General features: G+C 47.7%; 2 protein-coding genes across 3 annotated transcripts in view; one reads left to right on the top strand and one right to left on the bottom strand.

Annotated features, from left to right (window-relative positions):
• The window catches only part of SLC7A1 (solute carrier family 7 member 1), a 51,622-nt gene extending 47,919 nt beyond the window's left edge, over positions 1-3,703 (top strand). For both annotated transcript variants that reach the window (XM_074914718.1, XM_074914726.1), the window contains exon 12: positions 98-3,703. In XM_074914718.1, coding sequence (XP_074770819.1) covers positions 98-207 — 110 coding nt within the window. In that variant the 3' untranslated portion in view covers positions 208-3,703. The remainder of the gene's footprint in view (positions 1-97) is intronic.
• Positions 3,704-3,843: 140 nt separating this feature from the next.
• MTUS2 (microtubule associated scaffold protein 2) overlaps positions 3,844-17,145 on the bottom strand; it is a 320,319-nt gene continuing 307,017 nt past the window's right edge. Inside the window, exons 16-17 of the mRNA XM_074901374.1 lie at positions 12,092-12,213; positions 3,844-11,131 (exon numbers count right to left, since the gene is read on the bottom strand). Coding sequence (XP_074757475.1) covers positions 10,846-11,131; positions 12,092-12,213 — 408 coding nt within the window. The 3' untranslated portion in view covers positions 3,844-10,845. The remainder of the gene's footprint in view (positions 11,132-12,091; positions 12,214-17,145) is intronic.

Genomic DNA, 17,145 nt, shown 5'->3' on the forward strand with positions numbered 1-17,145 from the left:
TGGATTTATCTTTGCTGTAACATGTGTCGGTGGGTGTTAGTAGTGGTTTCTGTTTCCTTACAGAGCTAATGGTGCCCTCTCCCCTTGGCTTCTGCAGGCTTTATCATCTACTTCGCCTATGGAATATGGCACAGCGTGGAAGCCACCTACGCGGCCTCAGCAGACGCAGAGAGAAACACGGATGCTGGTTCGGACAGCTGTAAATGACTGCATGTTTGGCTTACGGGCAACTGGGGAATGGCTGCAGTGAAGGAAGCTTTGTGGTGGGAATCCTGAATCGGGCTGCATCTGGTTAATCAGTAATGTAGTAAGGAAGTGTAATGTGGGACTCCCCCGCACTGTTGCTGCAGCTTGCAGTTTGCTTAGTAGCACAGTTAAAAGGGATCACAAGGAAAAAAAGCCACACTCCCAGCATACTCCCAGCTAACCTGGGGGCTATGCACTTCCCTTCCTCCCTCTCCTGTTTTTTGTTTTTTTTTTTTTTTATCCCAGTGTGTAGAAAGAAAACTGCTTCTGTGTGCCAGTTAACCTTAAATGCTGCTATGAAACCAGGCCTCACAAAGGTCTTTCTTTCAGTAGCCCCGGGAATTATCTCCCCACAGACACTCTACCTGATTAAACCACGGAGCAGATTTTGCAGTGCTACTGTCAGGGTTAGACCCGATCCATCCTTCACCCAGTGTGAGCTGTGCCCTACGTGTACGCACAAAAGAAAAGGCTCTTGCCAAACACCGACTTTGACCTACTTAAGAAAGCATCTGCAAGACTTGCATTCTTTAAAGTATCAGATCAGTTTTTGTTGTATTTAATCTTTTTTTTTTGACTACGTATTCATATTTTTTAAAGTGCACAGCTGCTGTGAAATGCTGGGAGGGTTTGTGATTGCTGCTTGTCAGGTGAGTGGTCATATGCCAGCGTGCAGGTAACACCAGCAGATGTTTCTGCTGACTACATGCTCAGCAGAGGGATTGCCAGGTTTAGTCATAAAACTGTGGTGCAAGTACTTCAATGGCTTGACAAGGTGCTGTCCTACCTCTTCACCTTGGAAATCACCAGCGGTATGGCTGCAGTGGTGGAGTGACCAGCAGAAGTGCTTGTGAGCCCAGCTCTGACGAGTGGGGCCCTATTTCACTCTCCCTGTATCAGTTTTGTGCGATGTTAGCAAAGGCTTTGGCTGTGAGACTTTGGTTTGTCATTGACAGGTAGAGTGCCTTTCTGCCCAACGAAGGGGAAGCACAGGAAGATCCACAGGGGCTTGAACTTCCTCTGTGAGCAGTGCCTGGCCTCTGCCCTGCCCAGGGGAGGGCCGTGGGGGTGTGCAGGGGCTCCTCGGACCCAGTAGAGCGTGCAGCCCTGAACACCGCAGAGCTCTAGGGTATGACTTGCTGAGAGGAGCTTTCCCTTTGGGACTGGAGATCATCTCCAGAGCCTGGCTGTTGTGAAAGTTGGGAAATTTGAAGTTGAGGCCAGGGTCTGTGTTTGCTTGGCAATGCCTTGGTTTTGCTGTAAGATTAAATTTTTTTTAAATTCTCTCTAATAGCTTTCCCCAGCCAAATTCACTACCCTAAAAAAGGCTTGTTAAAGCACCATGAGGGTGGGCCATGCCCATGCATTGCCACTGATTTAAATTCATGCTTCAGCTTGTACTGAAAAACAAATCATAAAATCACAGAGTGGTTTGGGTTGGAAGTGACCTTTGAAGATCATCTAGTCCAGCCTTCCTGCCATAGGCAGGACATCTTTCACTAGATCAGGTTTCTCAAAGCCCCATCCATCCCAAGCTCAAACACTTCCAGGGACGGCTCATCCCAAATAGATACTGCAGAAATCCCTTCTCCCAACCTGAGTGGATGCTGTCCTAGGTGTTCTCCGCACTACTGCCTCTGAACACTGGACCATCTTTAATCTATTTGTCAGCATGGCTCTAGCTGATGAAGGGATGGATTCTTGTCCCCATTGTTCAAATGGAGAACTGAAGAACAGACCCCTGCATGACTTGACTGGGGTCTCACCAGACATCTGGTGAGCAGAAAGGGGAACCGGACCATCATCTCCCAAGTTACACGGCCGGACTGTGGACTGTCTCTCTCAGGTTTCCAAGAGAGACTTTATAGCCTTTCTGTTTGCTGAGGAGTTTTAATCTTGGCCTCCTTCTGTGCGCTGGGAGGCTCTTTTTGCCAGGGTTGGAATTGGAAGGAATGAAGGCAATGTGTGCATTGCCTCCCTGGTGCATTTCAAGCATGTGTTTTGAGTGCAGCTCCTCCCACAAAATGAAGTCAGGGTCTGCTGGGTCTTGACTGCCTGTCCAGCTGCTGCTCCTTGTGCATATACAAAATCTTATTCAAGCAGAGAAAGAAGCATATCAAAATTAAATGCCACTAGGTTGAGGTCTATTTTGTTTAAACACAGGCAAGCTCTCCACAGCCCAGACGGCACTGAAGGTGTGGTGGGAGGAGGAGAATGTGTAAACTCAGGGGAGCAAAGTTTCCCGTTGTACCAAAATGTAAGGATGTTTTTCCCTACTTTGGGTAGCAGCTTCTGAGCAATTACAACATTCAACAATGACTGTTTGGGACTGAATTCTGACTGGAAGTGTGTTTCCAAAGAAAAGTATTTAAAAATATGCAGAATTCTTGCTGTATGTATTTTTTTTAAATATAAATGTTAACTTATTTTTATTGTCTACTTAAGGATCTGTTCTGGTATTTATATTCCATAACTTCGTTTCAGCTTTTATGGCATATAATAGCAGCATGTAGAAGAAGAGGAAGTCCTGATGGGGGTCATTTTTCTTCAGTTGCCTTTCCTCTGAGAAGGTTCATAGGAAAACCTTTCTGTGTCACTGGATTTGGTATTTAAATGTGCCATTACCTGTACCAGCTCCAGAGCCACCGCTGCAAATTTGCTAATAGAGGTGAGGATCCTTAGCCCCATCTCTTCCACTCCTCCATCATGACTTCTTCAACCCATCAGTTCCCTGTTGGCAGGTGCTGCCATCTCCTTGTTGCTACTCACCAGATACAGGGAGGTGGAGGGAGCCTGCAGCCCTGTGCAGTGGCAGGGAAGCGAAGGTGTCTCCCTGGCTCTCTGTCTACCTGCTTTCCCTGTGTCCAGCTGGACCTGGGGACCTCCTGGCCTCCTCTTGGTGCAACTTGACCCGGGGAGTAGACTGCTGGGGAGGTGATGAGTTTGATGCAGCTGTGTACGCCTGCTCCATCCCCTCCTGGCTGCCTCCACACCTTGCTTGCACATTTTGTAAGCTAAAAGGCAACATTTGACTGCCTCTAGGACAACATCAAGGACTTTGCTGAATGGGTGTTTTTTTAGGTTGTTTTTTTTTTTTGTCTCCTCTGCCTCCCTGCTGATGTCTGCATGTAACATAGATCAAGCGAGGTATCTTTGAAGACATGCAACTGCTGCTATAACCTTGCTATTGTGGATGATATGCCTTCATTTGAGCTTTCCTTTGTAAATAGTTCAGTTATTTTATTACAAGAATATTTTGTACAGATGCAGAGCATTTCGCTGTATGAAGAGGTGGGAATGGAGACGCGATGCCTTTGTTTGGCGTGAAAATAGATCCTTTTCTGCCAAAGTTGACAGACGTAGTAAAAACGGCCTCCCTGATCTTCCAGGGCAGGCTCTAGCCCAAAGGACTGACCTTGTTTCAGCGTGTTTGGTTGTGCCCAGTCTGTTCGCTTCAGAGGAGCCCTCCGGGGAAGCTGTTGGAAGGGTCCTGCAGCACGGGGGCTCCGGTTTGCAGTTACAGAGCAAATCCAGATACATAGCCAGCCAGCCTTTCCCAATGGAAAATTGCTGTCAAAACAGCTTTTTTTTGAAAAAAAAAAAAAAAAAAAAGTTTTGGGCAAAAACGACTAGCTTTTGCTTATTTGCTTACAACTTTCATTCTTTAGGCACTGAAAATCATTACCAGATGGGTTTCGGCTTCATTTCTCCCTTTTCCTGTCCCTTGGGGTGGAGTTTGCCGTCGGTTCGAGCATTAAGTGGCTGTGCTGAGCGTCTGGCAGCTCTGCAGTGTGAGGGGGTGCGGGGCTGCCCCCCTGCCCGCCAGCCCCATCTGGGCATCGCGGAGGGCAGTGCGTGCTGCAGGCAAAGTGCTGCTGGTTTGGAGCCGTTTGTGCTTGATCGTGACAGGGTAGGGGGGTGCAGGGCACCATGCTGGCGAAAACACTGCTGGTGCTGACACCACACGTTGCTGTCTGTTGCCAGGGTTTTAGAAGAGCGAAGGTTTAGGTGGCAGTGCTTGCTGTGGACACTTGCCCTTAGTCCATCCTAGATGAAAACAAACTCCTATTCATAGTGTACAGAGGGTGCCTGTCACTGCCTGCTGCCTCCATTTGTACTAACTCGGAGACCAGAAAGCAATATGATAGTATATTTGTATTTGTAAAATCTGCTTCTTTACCGATTGCATTCCAGTGCAATCATGAATTCCAGTGGGATTTCTTAAAATTCTCCCCCCAGAAAGCTGCATACAAGTGAGCATTACTGTCCTCTGCCCAAAGGAAGGAAGGGGAACAGACAGGATTGTCAGGCTGGAGGGCCTTGCTTTGAAGGGGAGGAGCAGTAGTGGTGCAGGTTTTCATGCAGCCAGCTCCTCTGTGGTCCCTCCCCTGCAGCCTCTCAACACCCTCCCCTTTCAAAGCAAGCCTCTTCTGTCTGGCAGAGAAAGCATCTCTCTTTCTAAACCCTTGGATATCTATAGATGCATCCACTGGGCCTGACATTAAGGGCAGGTTCTGTTTCTTCCTTCCCCTTATCAAAAACTTGCACTTGTTTAAGGCTAAATCTATATGTACACAGTGAGCCAACACTTGCTGCTCTCACAGCCACCTCCCTGTCAGCTGGTGGGCACGCCAGCATCCCAAAAGTGAGCTGAAGGCCAAGCACCTTGCTGGTGCCATCGGTTGCTGCCGCTTGCCTCATGGTTTATCATTCATTTCCACTCGGGCAGTGATGCCTCCCCCACAAACCCCGCCCCGGCTGCCTTAATGCTCTACGTTATGGTTGCCACTGGGGTCCTGTGGAGTGTCTGACACCCAGCTGGAAACCAGATGATCCTGGAATGTCTCTGCTAGCAAGAGCCAGACCTCGATTTTTCTCAGGGTATTTGCTCCTGGCTCACACTGTGAGACGTGAGGTTTGTCTGAGACCTGGCAGGCTCCAGGCAGCGAGAGGCACCTCTCCCTCTTGACGTGGCAGGGCAGTGGTCTCGGCAGAGTCTCTTGTGGTTTTGGGACAACAGTGGGAAGCAAAGGGTTCCCTTGCAGCACATTGTGCCTTCCAGCTGTGCTGGGTGCAAGGAGCAGGAACCGCTGGCAGCCCGGAGGCGGTGTGCTAGGAAACCTAGCACGAGTTTGGGTCATGTCAGTAAAGGGATTTTTCTGACTGAAGCCATTGAAAGTCTGTATATTTTTATTTTTAATTATTAAGCAAAATGTAAATACATTTCTGTTTTCTGTTTGATGGTCTATTTTCCTAATGATTTCTAAGAATTTCTTACAGGCATGATAAATGGTTTCAGTGCTTGTTCTGCAAGCAAATCTATTTTTTATTATTTTTATCTTTGTTTTGGTCTTTGGTTTGATTTTTTTGTTTTTGTTTTTGTTTTTTTGGGTTTTTTTACTGAGTTCATGTAGCGATTAAAGCCTTAAGGTTTAAAATGTGAACCTTGCCCCCAGAGCACAGCGCGGGTGTGCGGCTACTTTTTATCCTGGCAACACTGTAAATACTTCTCCCCTGATGATGCTTTTGGAATCTGGAAATTCACTTGTAATTATGTGGTACAGCATTAAAACATTTTTCTCAATATCCAAATGAATGATGCCTATTGTTTACCCTCATTTACAAGCCCCACTGCCAGGAGGCTAAGTGGCTGCCCAGCTTCAGTCTTTACCTTAGTGGGGTAACCCTTTAAGTGGGTTTTGCTTTGTTTTCCATTTATTCCAGTTTCTGTGTGCACAGACATACAGAAAACACCGCAGGACACACGGGTTCGTATGCGTCGGCCCATATGTGTGCTGGCGCAAGTATTTATTATCAGGAATATATTACACTTATCTGTACATCATAACTGAAATAATACAAACTCTTCCTGTAATCATTAGCCACATAGTAAACGGGACCACAGAACTCCTGCTGCGTGGGAAACTGTACAGAGGCTCCTCAGCGTGTCCATGGGACACAACCACCATCAGTGCAGAGACGTAAAATACCTGATTTTGCACTTGATAGTTTTTCCTTTCCTCCCCCTACCCCGCCTGCCACCACCACAAGTCTTTGCCATTGCCGCAGTGCATCTGCTGAGTTAACCCCTCTGTGCCGGCAGCCGCAGGAGGTGCCATCCCGGCGGGGCCAAACGGCGCTTTCCTGCAGGGAAACGGAGCTTTTCCTCCAGCTCTCCCAGCAGTCTGTGCCTCCTGCTCGCTGACAGCTCTCCTGCCATCCCCCAGCTGTTATCTGCTCCCAGTGCCAGTCTCTGGAGCCCCTTCACAGCAGCAGGTTTTATTGCCGCTGCAGCCTTCTGCATTGAGTAAAGAGTAACCAAATCAAATGGCTTCTTTTTAAAGACATAGGGGCACAAAACCTTTTTCTGCTTAGTGCTGGCTCTGTACCCTCTCCTGCCAAAGGCCGCCCTACCCTGGCAAATGGAAAGGCCCCCGCAGTGGCTGCGGCATTTGGGAAGTCTCGAGCTGCCTGAAAGCAAAAGCTTCCCCTTGGTTGCCTTTAAGCAGGGACGGCCAGGGAGCAAGGGCTAGGGATGTGGCCTCCACACTGCTGGGAATGCCGAGGTGATCTTGCATGGTCAACAGCTCCCTGACGAGAGCTGGGGTCAGCAGTCTGGCCATGCACTCGGGGGTCTTCAACCCCCGGGAACGGCTGCCCCACTCGGGCTGCTCCCTGAGCAACCTGGGCTTTTGCCTCACACCTACTCCGGCATGCAGAGGCAAGGAGAGCCGGAAAGAGGAAGAGCAGGAAAAAGGAATAACCTTTTTTTGGGGGAAAAAACGTCCGTGTTTCTGGGCTTGCACCAGAAGGACTCACCCTTCACACACCCGTAGGGATGAGTTGCTGTGTCCCTTATAGTCAGGCAAGACTTCCTGCAGCTTTGCTAGCAATCAGGCAGGCCCCAGAGGCCATGCCAAGGAAGAATCCAGTGAGAGGCAGGATTGGGAGGCAAAAAATAGATGAGAAAGGGATTGGCAATGATACCAAATGATGGTAGAGCTGGGATCAGTCCCAGTTTTCCCACCATAAAAGCCGCACTCCCAATTCACTGCTGGAAGCATCTCTTGCATATGAATTTAAACCAACAAAGTGATAAGGAAAGCACCAGAAATAGAGGGAAAGAATGAATAAATTAAAAAAAGATGGTCTCAGCCAGCCCATCCTGGGCTAGTAATATGCTCTGGTGTGTTTAGCATGGAAAAGTTTAGATTAGCATCACTGTAACAACTCTGGTTGTATCATGTCACACATTTTTAAAAAGGGTAAAAAGGAAGACCCTAGAAACTACCAGCAAGTCAGCCTGGCTAATCTGGTGTCCTTCTGTGCTGGTGTGACTGCATTGGTGGATGAGGAATGATACCTGGACTTCTATAAGGCCTTTGATATGGTCCCATACAACATCCTTGTTGCTAAACTGGAAAGATACTAGTTTGATGGATGGGCATTGGATATGGCATTGGCTGGATGGCTGCATCCAAAGAGTTGTGGTCAACAGCTCAATGTCCAAATGGAGATCAGTAACAAGGGGTGTCCCTCAAGGGTCTGTAGTAGGACCAGTATTATTTAATGTCTTAATCAACAACATAGTGGGATCAAGAGCACCCTCAGCGGCTTTGCAGGTGACACCAAGCTGAGGGATGTGGTTGACACACTAGAGGAAAGGGATGTCATACAGAAGGACCTAGACAAGCTCAAGAATTGGGCCCATGTGAACCTCATGAGGCTCAACAAGGCCAAGTGCAAGGTCCTGCACATGGGTTGGGGCAACCCCTGGTATCGATACAGCCTGGGGGATGATGATATTGAGAGCAGCCTTGCAGAGAAGGACTTGAGGATACTGGTGGATGAAAAGCTGGGCATGACCTGGCAGTGTGCACCTGCAGCCCAGAAAGCCAACTGTATCCTGGGCTGCATCAAGAGAAGTGTGGCCAGCAGGTCGAGGGGAGGTGATTCTCCCTCTCTAGTCTGCTCTGGTGAAACCCACTTGGAGTTGTGTGTTCAGCTCTGGAGTCCTCAACACAGAAAAGACATGGACCTGTTGGAGCGGGTCCAGAGGAGGGCCACAGAAATGGTCAGAGAGATGGAACATCTCTGCTATGGAGAAAGGCTGAGAGAGTTGGGGTTGTTCAACCTGGAGAAGAGAAAGCTCTGGGGAGACCTTATTGTGACCTTCCAGTACTTAAAGGAGGCTTATAAGAAAGATGGAGAGGGACTTTTTACCAGGGCCTGTAGTGACAGGACCAGAGGCAATGGTATTAAACTAAGAGGGTAGGTTTAGATTGGCTACGAGGAAGAAATTATTTCCTGTGAGGGTGGTGAGACAGTGGAACAGGTTGCCCAGAGAAGCTGTGGCTGCCCCCTCCCTGGCAGTGTTCAAGGCCAGGTTGGACGGGGCTTTGAGCAACCTGGTCTAGTGGAAGGTGTCCCTGCCCATGGCAGGGGGGTTGGACTACATCATCTCTAATGGTCCCTTCTAATCCAAATCATCCTATGATCTCATTGTGTCAGAGTTGTATTGGTGGGATGAAACATGACAATGCAGTAGGTATTGCAGATATCTATGCATTTAGCAAGTATGAAAATGATTAAAATTGTCCTTGGCAAGAAGGGGATTTGTCTGCGTGTGTGTGCTAGGTATCTATCTTACTTTCAGGTTGTACTTGCTGGACACACTAAAATCTAATAAAGCATTTCAACAGTAGTAGTTGGTGTGGCATGATCTATTCTAACAAGATGCTCAATTTACTCAGTATCACAGTATCATGCAAAAGCTGCTACAAAAATTTCTCTAAAAAGGAGTAAAAAAATCACCTTTTTTAAATGTTGTGTAACAGGGCACAGGTGCTTTGACAACAATTGAAGCTGTATCTAAGCTGCACTCTGTGAATCCTGAGTACTTCCCAGGAAAGCTGAAGCACATCTCCCATCTGAACAGTATATCAGGGCTGTGCAATCCCACCTCTGCTCGCACAGGGTGTGCCGGTGCCACCGCATACCCCGGTAGGAGAGCTGCCCTCCCCGCAATGCTCCCGCACCCCAGGGGTTCACTGCACTTACTGCCTCCCACTTACTTCGACCCTGGTGCTCAGAGCAGGAATGCATGCAGGCTCTTTGCCCCAAGCTGGATGCATCCCACAGATTTTTTTATTTTTTTTTAATTATGCTCAGGGATATTTTTTTTCTTGCTAGAGGTTTCCACAAGGGCCCTTCAGCGTGTCCAACCCCAGCCACTCCTTGGCCTCGCCACCAACTCAGGTAGGGAGGTAATCCCAAGACTGGGTGAATTTTTTTGCTTCTAGGCAGGGAAGTTAAAGGTAGTTTAGCCACTCTTTTCCATGAATCGTGAAAGTGCTCTGTAACTTTGGGTAAGCTTTAGCAATGTGAAATTATATATATATATATATATATATATATATATATATATATGGATGGAAAGAAATTCTGACCTCATTTACACCCATTTAGTCCCCTGTGCTCTATTTGGTGTTTCAGAGCCCTAACAGGTGCCTGGTATCTCATCCTAATACTGGAAATCTCTTCGCGAGCAAAGGTCAAGAATGAACAACTTATTTTCTCCTTCTTGCTTATGGGACTTGAAATAAATCAAAATGGGACGGGAACCTACAACCAGAGATTTTGATTCTATCCAAACCAGAACAAGGTAAAACAAGATAAGATTTAACTAGGATTTAAAGTCACTAAAATTGAAACATGTTAACCAGTAATCTCTATTAAATTTGCTAAAACCCTCAGGTTTGTCATCACTAGCCTATCTCCACTTACCATATCGATGCTAAGAATTAAAAAGCAGTGAATGGTATGCATAATCTTATCTGATGTTCAATGCAAAGGTGATGGTTTCGAAGGCAGTACTGTCTCAGAATTTCAAAGTCGCTGGTGTTCATGTTACATATAGTACCACTTGGTGGTCATTTGGAAGGCGCTTCTACTTCTGTGTAACTTTTTTCTAGGTTGGGTATAAATATTCTTGGGAGGCTAAACAGAAATGCATTTTGTTTAGATACAAGTCTTAGGCACGAGTTAGAAAAATGCTGACTAATGAAAATATATCAGCACTTAGTAGTATCCAATAATATAAAAAAATGCAATTCAGAACATCTTCAACTACATATATATGTGTGTGCATCTATAAATAGGTATAAAGGTACAATACGTACATGTATATAAACACAGACACATATACAGAAATATTCACAACTTGAACTGTATTTGTAACTAACCTGAAATACTGCAGCAAAAGTTCATTCTGATGAACCATTAATATAGTATATTCCAACTTTTGGCTCTAACCATAGTTAAAATGTTAACACATCAAACTAAACATTTGGCTATCCTAACTTTCTGCTGTCCTAGCTTTTTGCTATCTTTTTTGCTACCCTAATCAACATGTCAGAACCAAGAGCTCCTATATGGGACTATAAGGGTACCCTGCCTAGTGTAAAGCTATGCAGCTACTGAGCATGCTTGCGCTGTGAACCCTGGGTGCCTGTTGATGTTAATACTTCCTTGGATGGTAACATTTAGCAGATTGGAAATGCATAAAAGCCAGGGGACCTTCAGCGTGCCGGTGCCGAATCATCGCCTTAAGGTTCTGACTTTTGCTGGAGAGGAGTTCCCTGATGAACAGCGGTAAAAAGGAGTGGATGATGTGGCTGGGAGTTTCACTGGACTCACAGCATCTCCCTCCTGCAGCTTCCAGAGGAGCTCTTCATTAGTCCTGCTCAGCTTCTTCTTCTCCTCCACTTCTTTCTCAACGTATTCTTGAAGATTAGCATTCTCCTCTGACAGTTGTCTGGAGAGGGAAGCAGGACAACATGTAAGGCACACCAGTGCAGAGATGGTGGCATTAACGCAGCCAGTGCTGCACAAGGGGCATGGTCAGGCAGGACGCCGAGCACCTTCTTCCATCCCATCCCATCCCATCCCATCCCATCCACCTGCCCCTAGGGCTGCAACTGAGCTGCCCCAGCTGGGCCATAGCTGTCCCCAGGTCACTTCATTGCTGGACAAGTCACAACTGCCCCCCAAAGTCTGACTGCCTCCAGATGTGCCTGTGTCTTTGCTCTAGACCTCTCAGAGGCAGCTCAGCTGCCAAAGCTTAGATGAGATGAGCCCCAGCCTTCTTCCATGGCCTCGTGCAACCGTCAGCATCATGCACAGCATGCAAAGGTGTCAAGGGCTTTATGTGGTAACCATGTGCTCCAGACACTTCAGAAACAGCTCTTTTCCCATACAGCCAACTGAATAAAAATTGGAAATTCCTCAAAAATTTAGCATATTTGTTTATCTGTATATTTGAAAGTGTCTAAAATGTAAGGCTGCAGTGCACTGCAAGAATAGGATTCTCTGCTCATGGACAGAGGGTGTGGGGAGGATAACTGGAAATTAAAACTGAGATAAAGCGCAGGTGCATGCTCACCCTCCCCCAGCACTGGCCTTCCCTGGGAGGGCCTGGGTTTGTGAGCAGGGTGGGAGCTGAAGAGAACCCCATCAGTCCCCGTAGCGGGCAGCCAGGACCGCAGAGCATACCAGCTCCATGCCAGTCCCACACTCACTCCCAGCCTTGGCCACTGCTGTCTGGAGAGGACTTCAGAGCTGGCCCCAGATACTCAGCTTGGGGATATAGGTAGGCACAGTGGTTTCAGATGTCCTCATCAATATTTGCTTGTGGCTGCACTGGTTTTGGCCCCGTGAGAGCTACTATGCATTGAAGCTGATCGGGGGCTATCTCCCAACGTTCAGCACATGGAGGAAGCAGGTGCCCAGCATGGGGTTGTGGCCTCTGTTTGTGCAACCTGTTCACTGGTGCAGAAGTTTTTACCTGGGAATGTGCCCATTAACCTCCATGGAGCCAAACCCACCCCTCAGATGGAGTCCAGAGCCCTGGGTCAGCAGGCACTTGTGCTCCCTGCACATGTGACCCCTTGGCCAGGGCTTCTGTTCCTGCACCGAGACGACAAGGGGCTTCAGAGATCAACCCAACGTGGTTTGCCCCAGCAATGGCACCCCTGCAGATAACCAATAAGCGGCACAAAGTGCAGGTAGGGTCCTTAAATTCCACTTTCTCTCTGGCTCCAATGCCTGGCTCCAGCCACCTTCGCCCTGTGGTGTTTCACAACCCAGAGATGCTTGCAATGCTGCCTCTTTTTTTTCCAGAGCAGAACAACAGCTGGAGCTGTCCTCAGATAGTCCTGGGTTTTCTGATTGAGGACAAAAATCCGAAGTCCCAACTGTTTGGACAGTTGTAACTTTCACCCTTGTTTTTCAACCTTGCCACCAAACCTGTGCCATGAGTGAAAGAGCATTTGTTGAGTGGCAGACAAAGAGAAAAGAACTGAGAGCGAGCACTTGCATCCCTGACTCTTCCAGTCAGCTGCTACTGCATACAAAGGGAAAGGAGCCTGCATTCTCCATGCTCCCCATTTTAGCTGATGTCCTGATGCAGGATGCAGCTCAGCTTTGAGGGCTTCCCTCTCCTCTGTATGGAGGCTATGGGTCCTTCTCCAGTTCCCTCCTCCTTGGTCCTAACAAACCCTCCATTCCTGACTGCAACACCAGGGAAACTTCACCAGCAAGGACCAGGGAATGCTCTATAACCTGACGGCTTATTGGGAGGTGGGGTATGGAAATCTCCTATGGGCACCACAACCTCAGTGGGTCTGCTCTCATCTAACAAGGTGACTGGTTTTAAAAGAAGTGGGGAAGTTCAGGCAGACTGTGGGACTTGATAGAGATGTGTTTTGGGCATGTGCTGGCAACACCACCATCCCTGAGGATGCATGCAGGAGCACCTGGCTTCTGCAAGCCCCATTACACTTGGGCAGGAGCCAGGCTGTGATGTGATCAGCCTAGGGCAGCTCTGGGCATGTACTTAACCTGATTTACAGGCAACTTAGTATTTTATAGAAATGAACAGGGAGACACCTAACCTCCCCTATAGGTATTTCTGGGCTTCAGCAGCAGCTGGGTATGGATTTTGGATGCACACATGAAATTCTGCACACCACCTTTTCTGGGTATAGCCTGAAGCCCATAGCAGATGTCATGGACTGATGGCCCACTCCCACTCCCTGAAAGTTTTGAACAGTGGCTAGCAGAGTCAAAGGATTAAAAGACACGAGTTGGCAGAAGTTTTCAGAAAGCGGCTTGCCTGATAGAAGAGGAAAATCCTATTCACAGTCCCGTTAGGGGACTAGCTGTGGCATGAGCTCATGGTCTAACAGGCACGAGAAAGTCCACATGGGAACACACCCTGAAGAAATAACTCCATTGGAAACCTCCTATTACATATGGAATTACTTTTGCAGTGGCTAACAAGACAGGCCATAAAAGTTATACAGAAAGACCCACTACATCCTTTTCCAGACAGCATCTGCTGAGAAAACAAAAAAGCACATGCCTTCCCTGCCTTTGTGTGTGACTGGCTGGTAAAGCTCATCTGGGCGTTGGGAACAGGCTAGTCACATCAGCACAGACCTCAGAGCACAGTGAAGGGCTCAGTTCCCTCCTCTGCTAAAGGCACTGCTTGGCCAGGAGGCAAGTCCACAGCCTACCAGCATGTGTCAGCCTCCTTTACAATGGAGGCTTAATGCTGCTTGCTGGACCTGCTGTAGGATGCACGGTATCAGTGTCCTCTGGAGTCTCTCATACAACAGACTTTGCATCACTAATGCACACTGCAGTTCGCTGGCAGAGGCAGGCTGTAAGTTACACGCATGATCTGCAAGCAAGTAGAGAGCAGAAAAGAGCCTTTCAGCCAAGTGCCTGTGAACATGCCATGCGGCATGTGGACACAACTACCAGAGAGACCTGCTTTGACACATGGCTGGAGAAAGGAGCTGCTGCTTGTTGAGCTGCTTATTTAGCCTCGTGCAACTGTGCTGGGAATTTACACTGTGTCACCTGATGTGATGTGACTGGACACAGGCAGAGCCAGTTTCATGCCACCTGAGGCAGCTTGCACAGGCAGCAGTGCTGGCATCCTTCAGCAAAGCCTCTGCCTTCAGCTCTGCAAACCTGTATCTGCCTCTGCTGCACCACAGGAAGGCAGATGGACAGATGTAGCATCACTGCTTATATACAGATGCCCATTCAGCCCCTCTTCATCATTCAGGCAGAAAAAGGAAGAGAGGCAATGTCAGAGCCAATGTGTTCTCACTATGTAAGTTTGTACCTTGAGATAAGTGTTCCAATCTTAGACCTAACCCATCTAGGGAAACCTTTATCCCCAGCACTGCAGACTTATGATCAACATGTTCCTCTGCCAGCCTCCTGACAATTTAAGCAGCTGTTGACAAATCACAGCCATAAAACCACAGAGGTCTGCAGGGGCACAATGACATGATAGGGATGCAGGGGAAGGTGCTTGAGTTGTGCCTCTCCCAGAAGGCCCAGAGGTCAGTAGGTGCCTTGGCTATGCCAACAGAGAGCAGACACCCTCCTGGACATCTTCATCTCTAGGGTGCTGAAAACTACCATTCCTCAAACATCCCCAGTCCAAAGGACAAAAAAAAATGCTGGTTGATTTGGAGGGAGAATCCAAGATGTTGGGAAATCAGATGGTTTATTCAAGCGCATGGGGAAGTCCCAGCAGAGGCTCTGTGGAACTCCTGTGTCCAATGATAGTGCATGACCTACCTGCAAAACTCTTCTCTCTTCCATTGTACCTGCCCTTGGCTATGACTGGTAATATTTCTGTGGTGCACCCCTCAGCCCCCCAGATGCCTCTGGAACCCCCCTCCTGGCTGTGCTGCAAAGGCTGGCTTTGCTCTGGCTCCCATCCCTCCTGTTCCACTCCCTCCTCTCCCTGCTGCTGGGCTGCTGCAGCCGCCTGGGCACCCAAACTGCAAATCAGCAGAAATAGCTCTAATCCGTGCCATTCCTCAGCAAGAGCAGCTCCATGGGCTCATTCACGCTGCACTTCCAGGCAGTGCCAGTACAGGAGAAATGAGTAGTCAGGGTGGCTACTGCTGCCAGGAAAATGCATGTTCTAATAACTTTGACTTTAAAGCCCTGGCTGACACCATCCCTATAGCTGTCCCCCTAGCTGCCCCCAGACTGTTACTGTTGACAATGACTGTCCTCTAAGTAGACTTTCCAGGCTGACCTCAAATTCAGAATTTGTCCCAAAAGATATTCTTTGAAATCAGTACCTACATAGTTACAGGCAAGAAGCAAAGCGCTGCAGTCAGGTGCTGGCAGGGAGTGGAGGGTGCCATTCGCCCAGCCAGAGACACCAGGTAGCCGCAATGCAGACACCAAGAACCAACCAGACTGGCTGGTGTCACAGGCACAGAGGGAGACTGTCACTTCCAGACCACAACACATCCATCCAGCCCAAAATCAGGTGTCTTAAACTGGTCTGGTGAAGCAGACCTTAAAAATTACTGGTTTTCCTCCCTGTTGAAAGTGTGGGAAATGCAAATCACTGAAAAATCTGCAAAACTCGCATTTCTTTAACACATGGTGCCCAGAACAAACACAGGATGAGATGGAGATCCAGTGATTTGTGCCACCGTGGCATCAAGAAGGAATGCAAAGCGAGGTGGAGGCCGTGTGGTCCCATTCTTCCACTTTTCCCAAGGAACATTTGACATGACTATGCAGAGTTATCTCCTGCTCTTCCCCTTCTCTCAAGGACTGTTTTGCAGTACTCTGCAGACCTCATCCCTTATTCCTCTTTTCCCACAAAAACAGTGCACAACTTGCACCAAGGAATACGCTGTGTCGTTACTCAAGACACAATGGCTTGACCACAGTCCCACCCACTCACACATATATACTTAGATAAATACTACCCAAAGTTTGTATCTAACTCAGAGGGACAATAATGCGATACCAAACTGGAGGGACAGATTGACAGGTTTGTGCTCCTCACCCCCCTCAGAAGGGAAGCCTTTTGGTAAGATTTGGGCCCTCGGCTATGTCGAGTGATTACCCAGGAATTAAGTGTGTGTGATTGCAATCGTTCTGTGTGTGTAGTGCTATAGAGCCAAGCTGCAGTTTGTGCATTTACTGTAGGCAATCTCAAAGAATCTGTAGATGTTGCATAAGAATAAACTGTACTATTCATGAACCTGACTGCTTCTCTTGAATGCAACTGGACCTACAGCATACAAGCTGTTCATGCATCTGGTGTCAGGCCTATAGCTATGGCCATAATTGACATACCTATTAAGAGATAAGTCCAGCTGCCCCTAGCCCCTCTAAGCTCTGAGGACCAGCTAGAAAACAAGGGGATTCATCTCTTACCAAATTAATTCATTACCTTAAATGCAACACTCCCCAAGCACAGAAAGGCTGTGGATATCCACCTCAGACAGTGAAATGTGTCACAGGTATTTACAATCAGATGAGAAGAAACATAATCCTCACTCGAATCTGAATGTTAGTACAAGCAATGCTGCCTTTTAAAAATATCTGAATGCAGGAGACAATTTTTAAAGGCTGAATCATTAATAAAGGAGACACTAGAAAGACAAAAACTAACATTAAATCAGAGATGAGATGCTGAAGCTTTAGAAGCTCAGCTAAAAACTACATTGCGTTTTAGCCCAATGGCATCATTTCAAGTTCAGCTCTAGCATCTCTCCCTGGTAACCCTTCTGCCTGGCTCCAGCTGCGGTTTCTTGCCTTACAGCAGACTATAAACTCTCTGGGACAGGGACTGTCCTACCCTTCTCTGTTTCTATACCACCTAACACAAGAAGCCTTATCACCCTTGACAAGCTGTGACAAGGGTGCAAACAAACAGTGCATATGAAAAAAAACCACCAAAGGATGACCTTGCCTGGGTTGACAGTGTCATTGTTAGGATGTCTCTCCTGAAATTGTCCTATTTCCCATCCTTGCTACCCACTGACTAATGGGTCTCAG

The sequence above is a fragment of the Athene noctua genome, chromosome 1 (assembly GCF_965140245.1).
Source record: "Athene noctua chromosome 1, bAthNoc1.hap1.1, whole genome shotgun sequence".
In the NCBI taxonomy this organism is placed as follows: domain Eukaryota; kingdom Metazoa; phylum Chordata; class Aves; order Strigiformes; family Strigidae; genus Athene; species Athene noctua.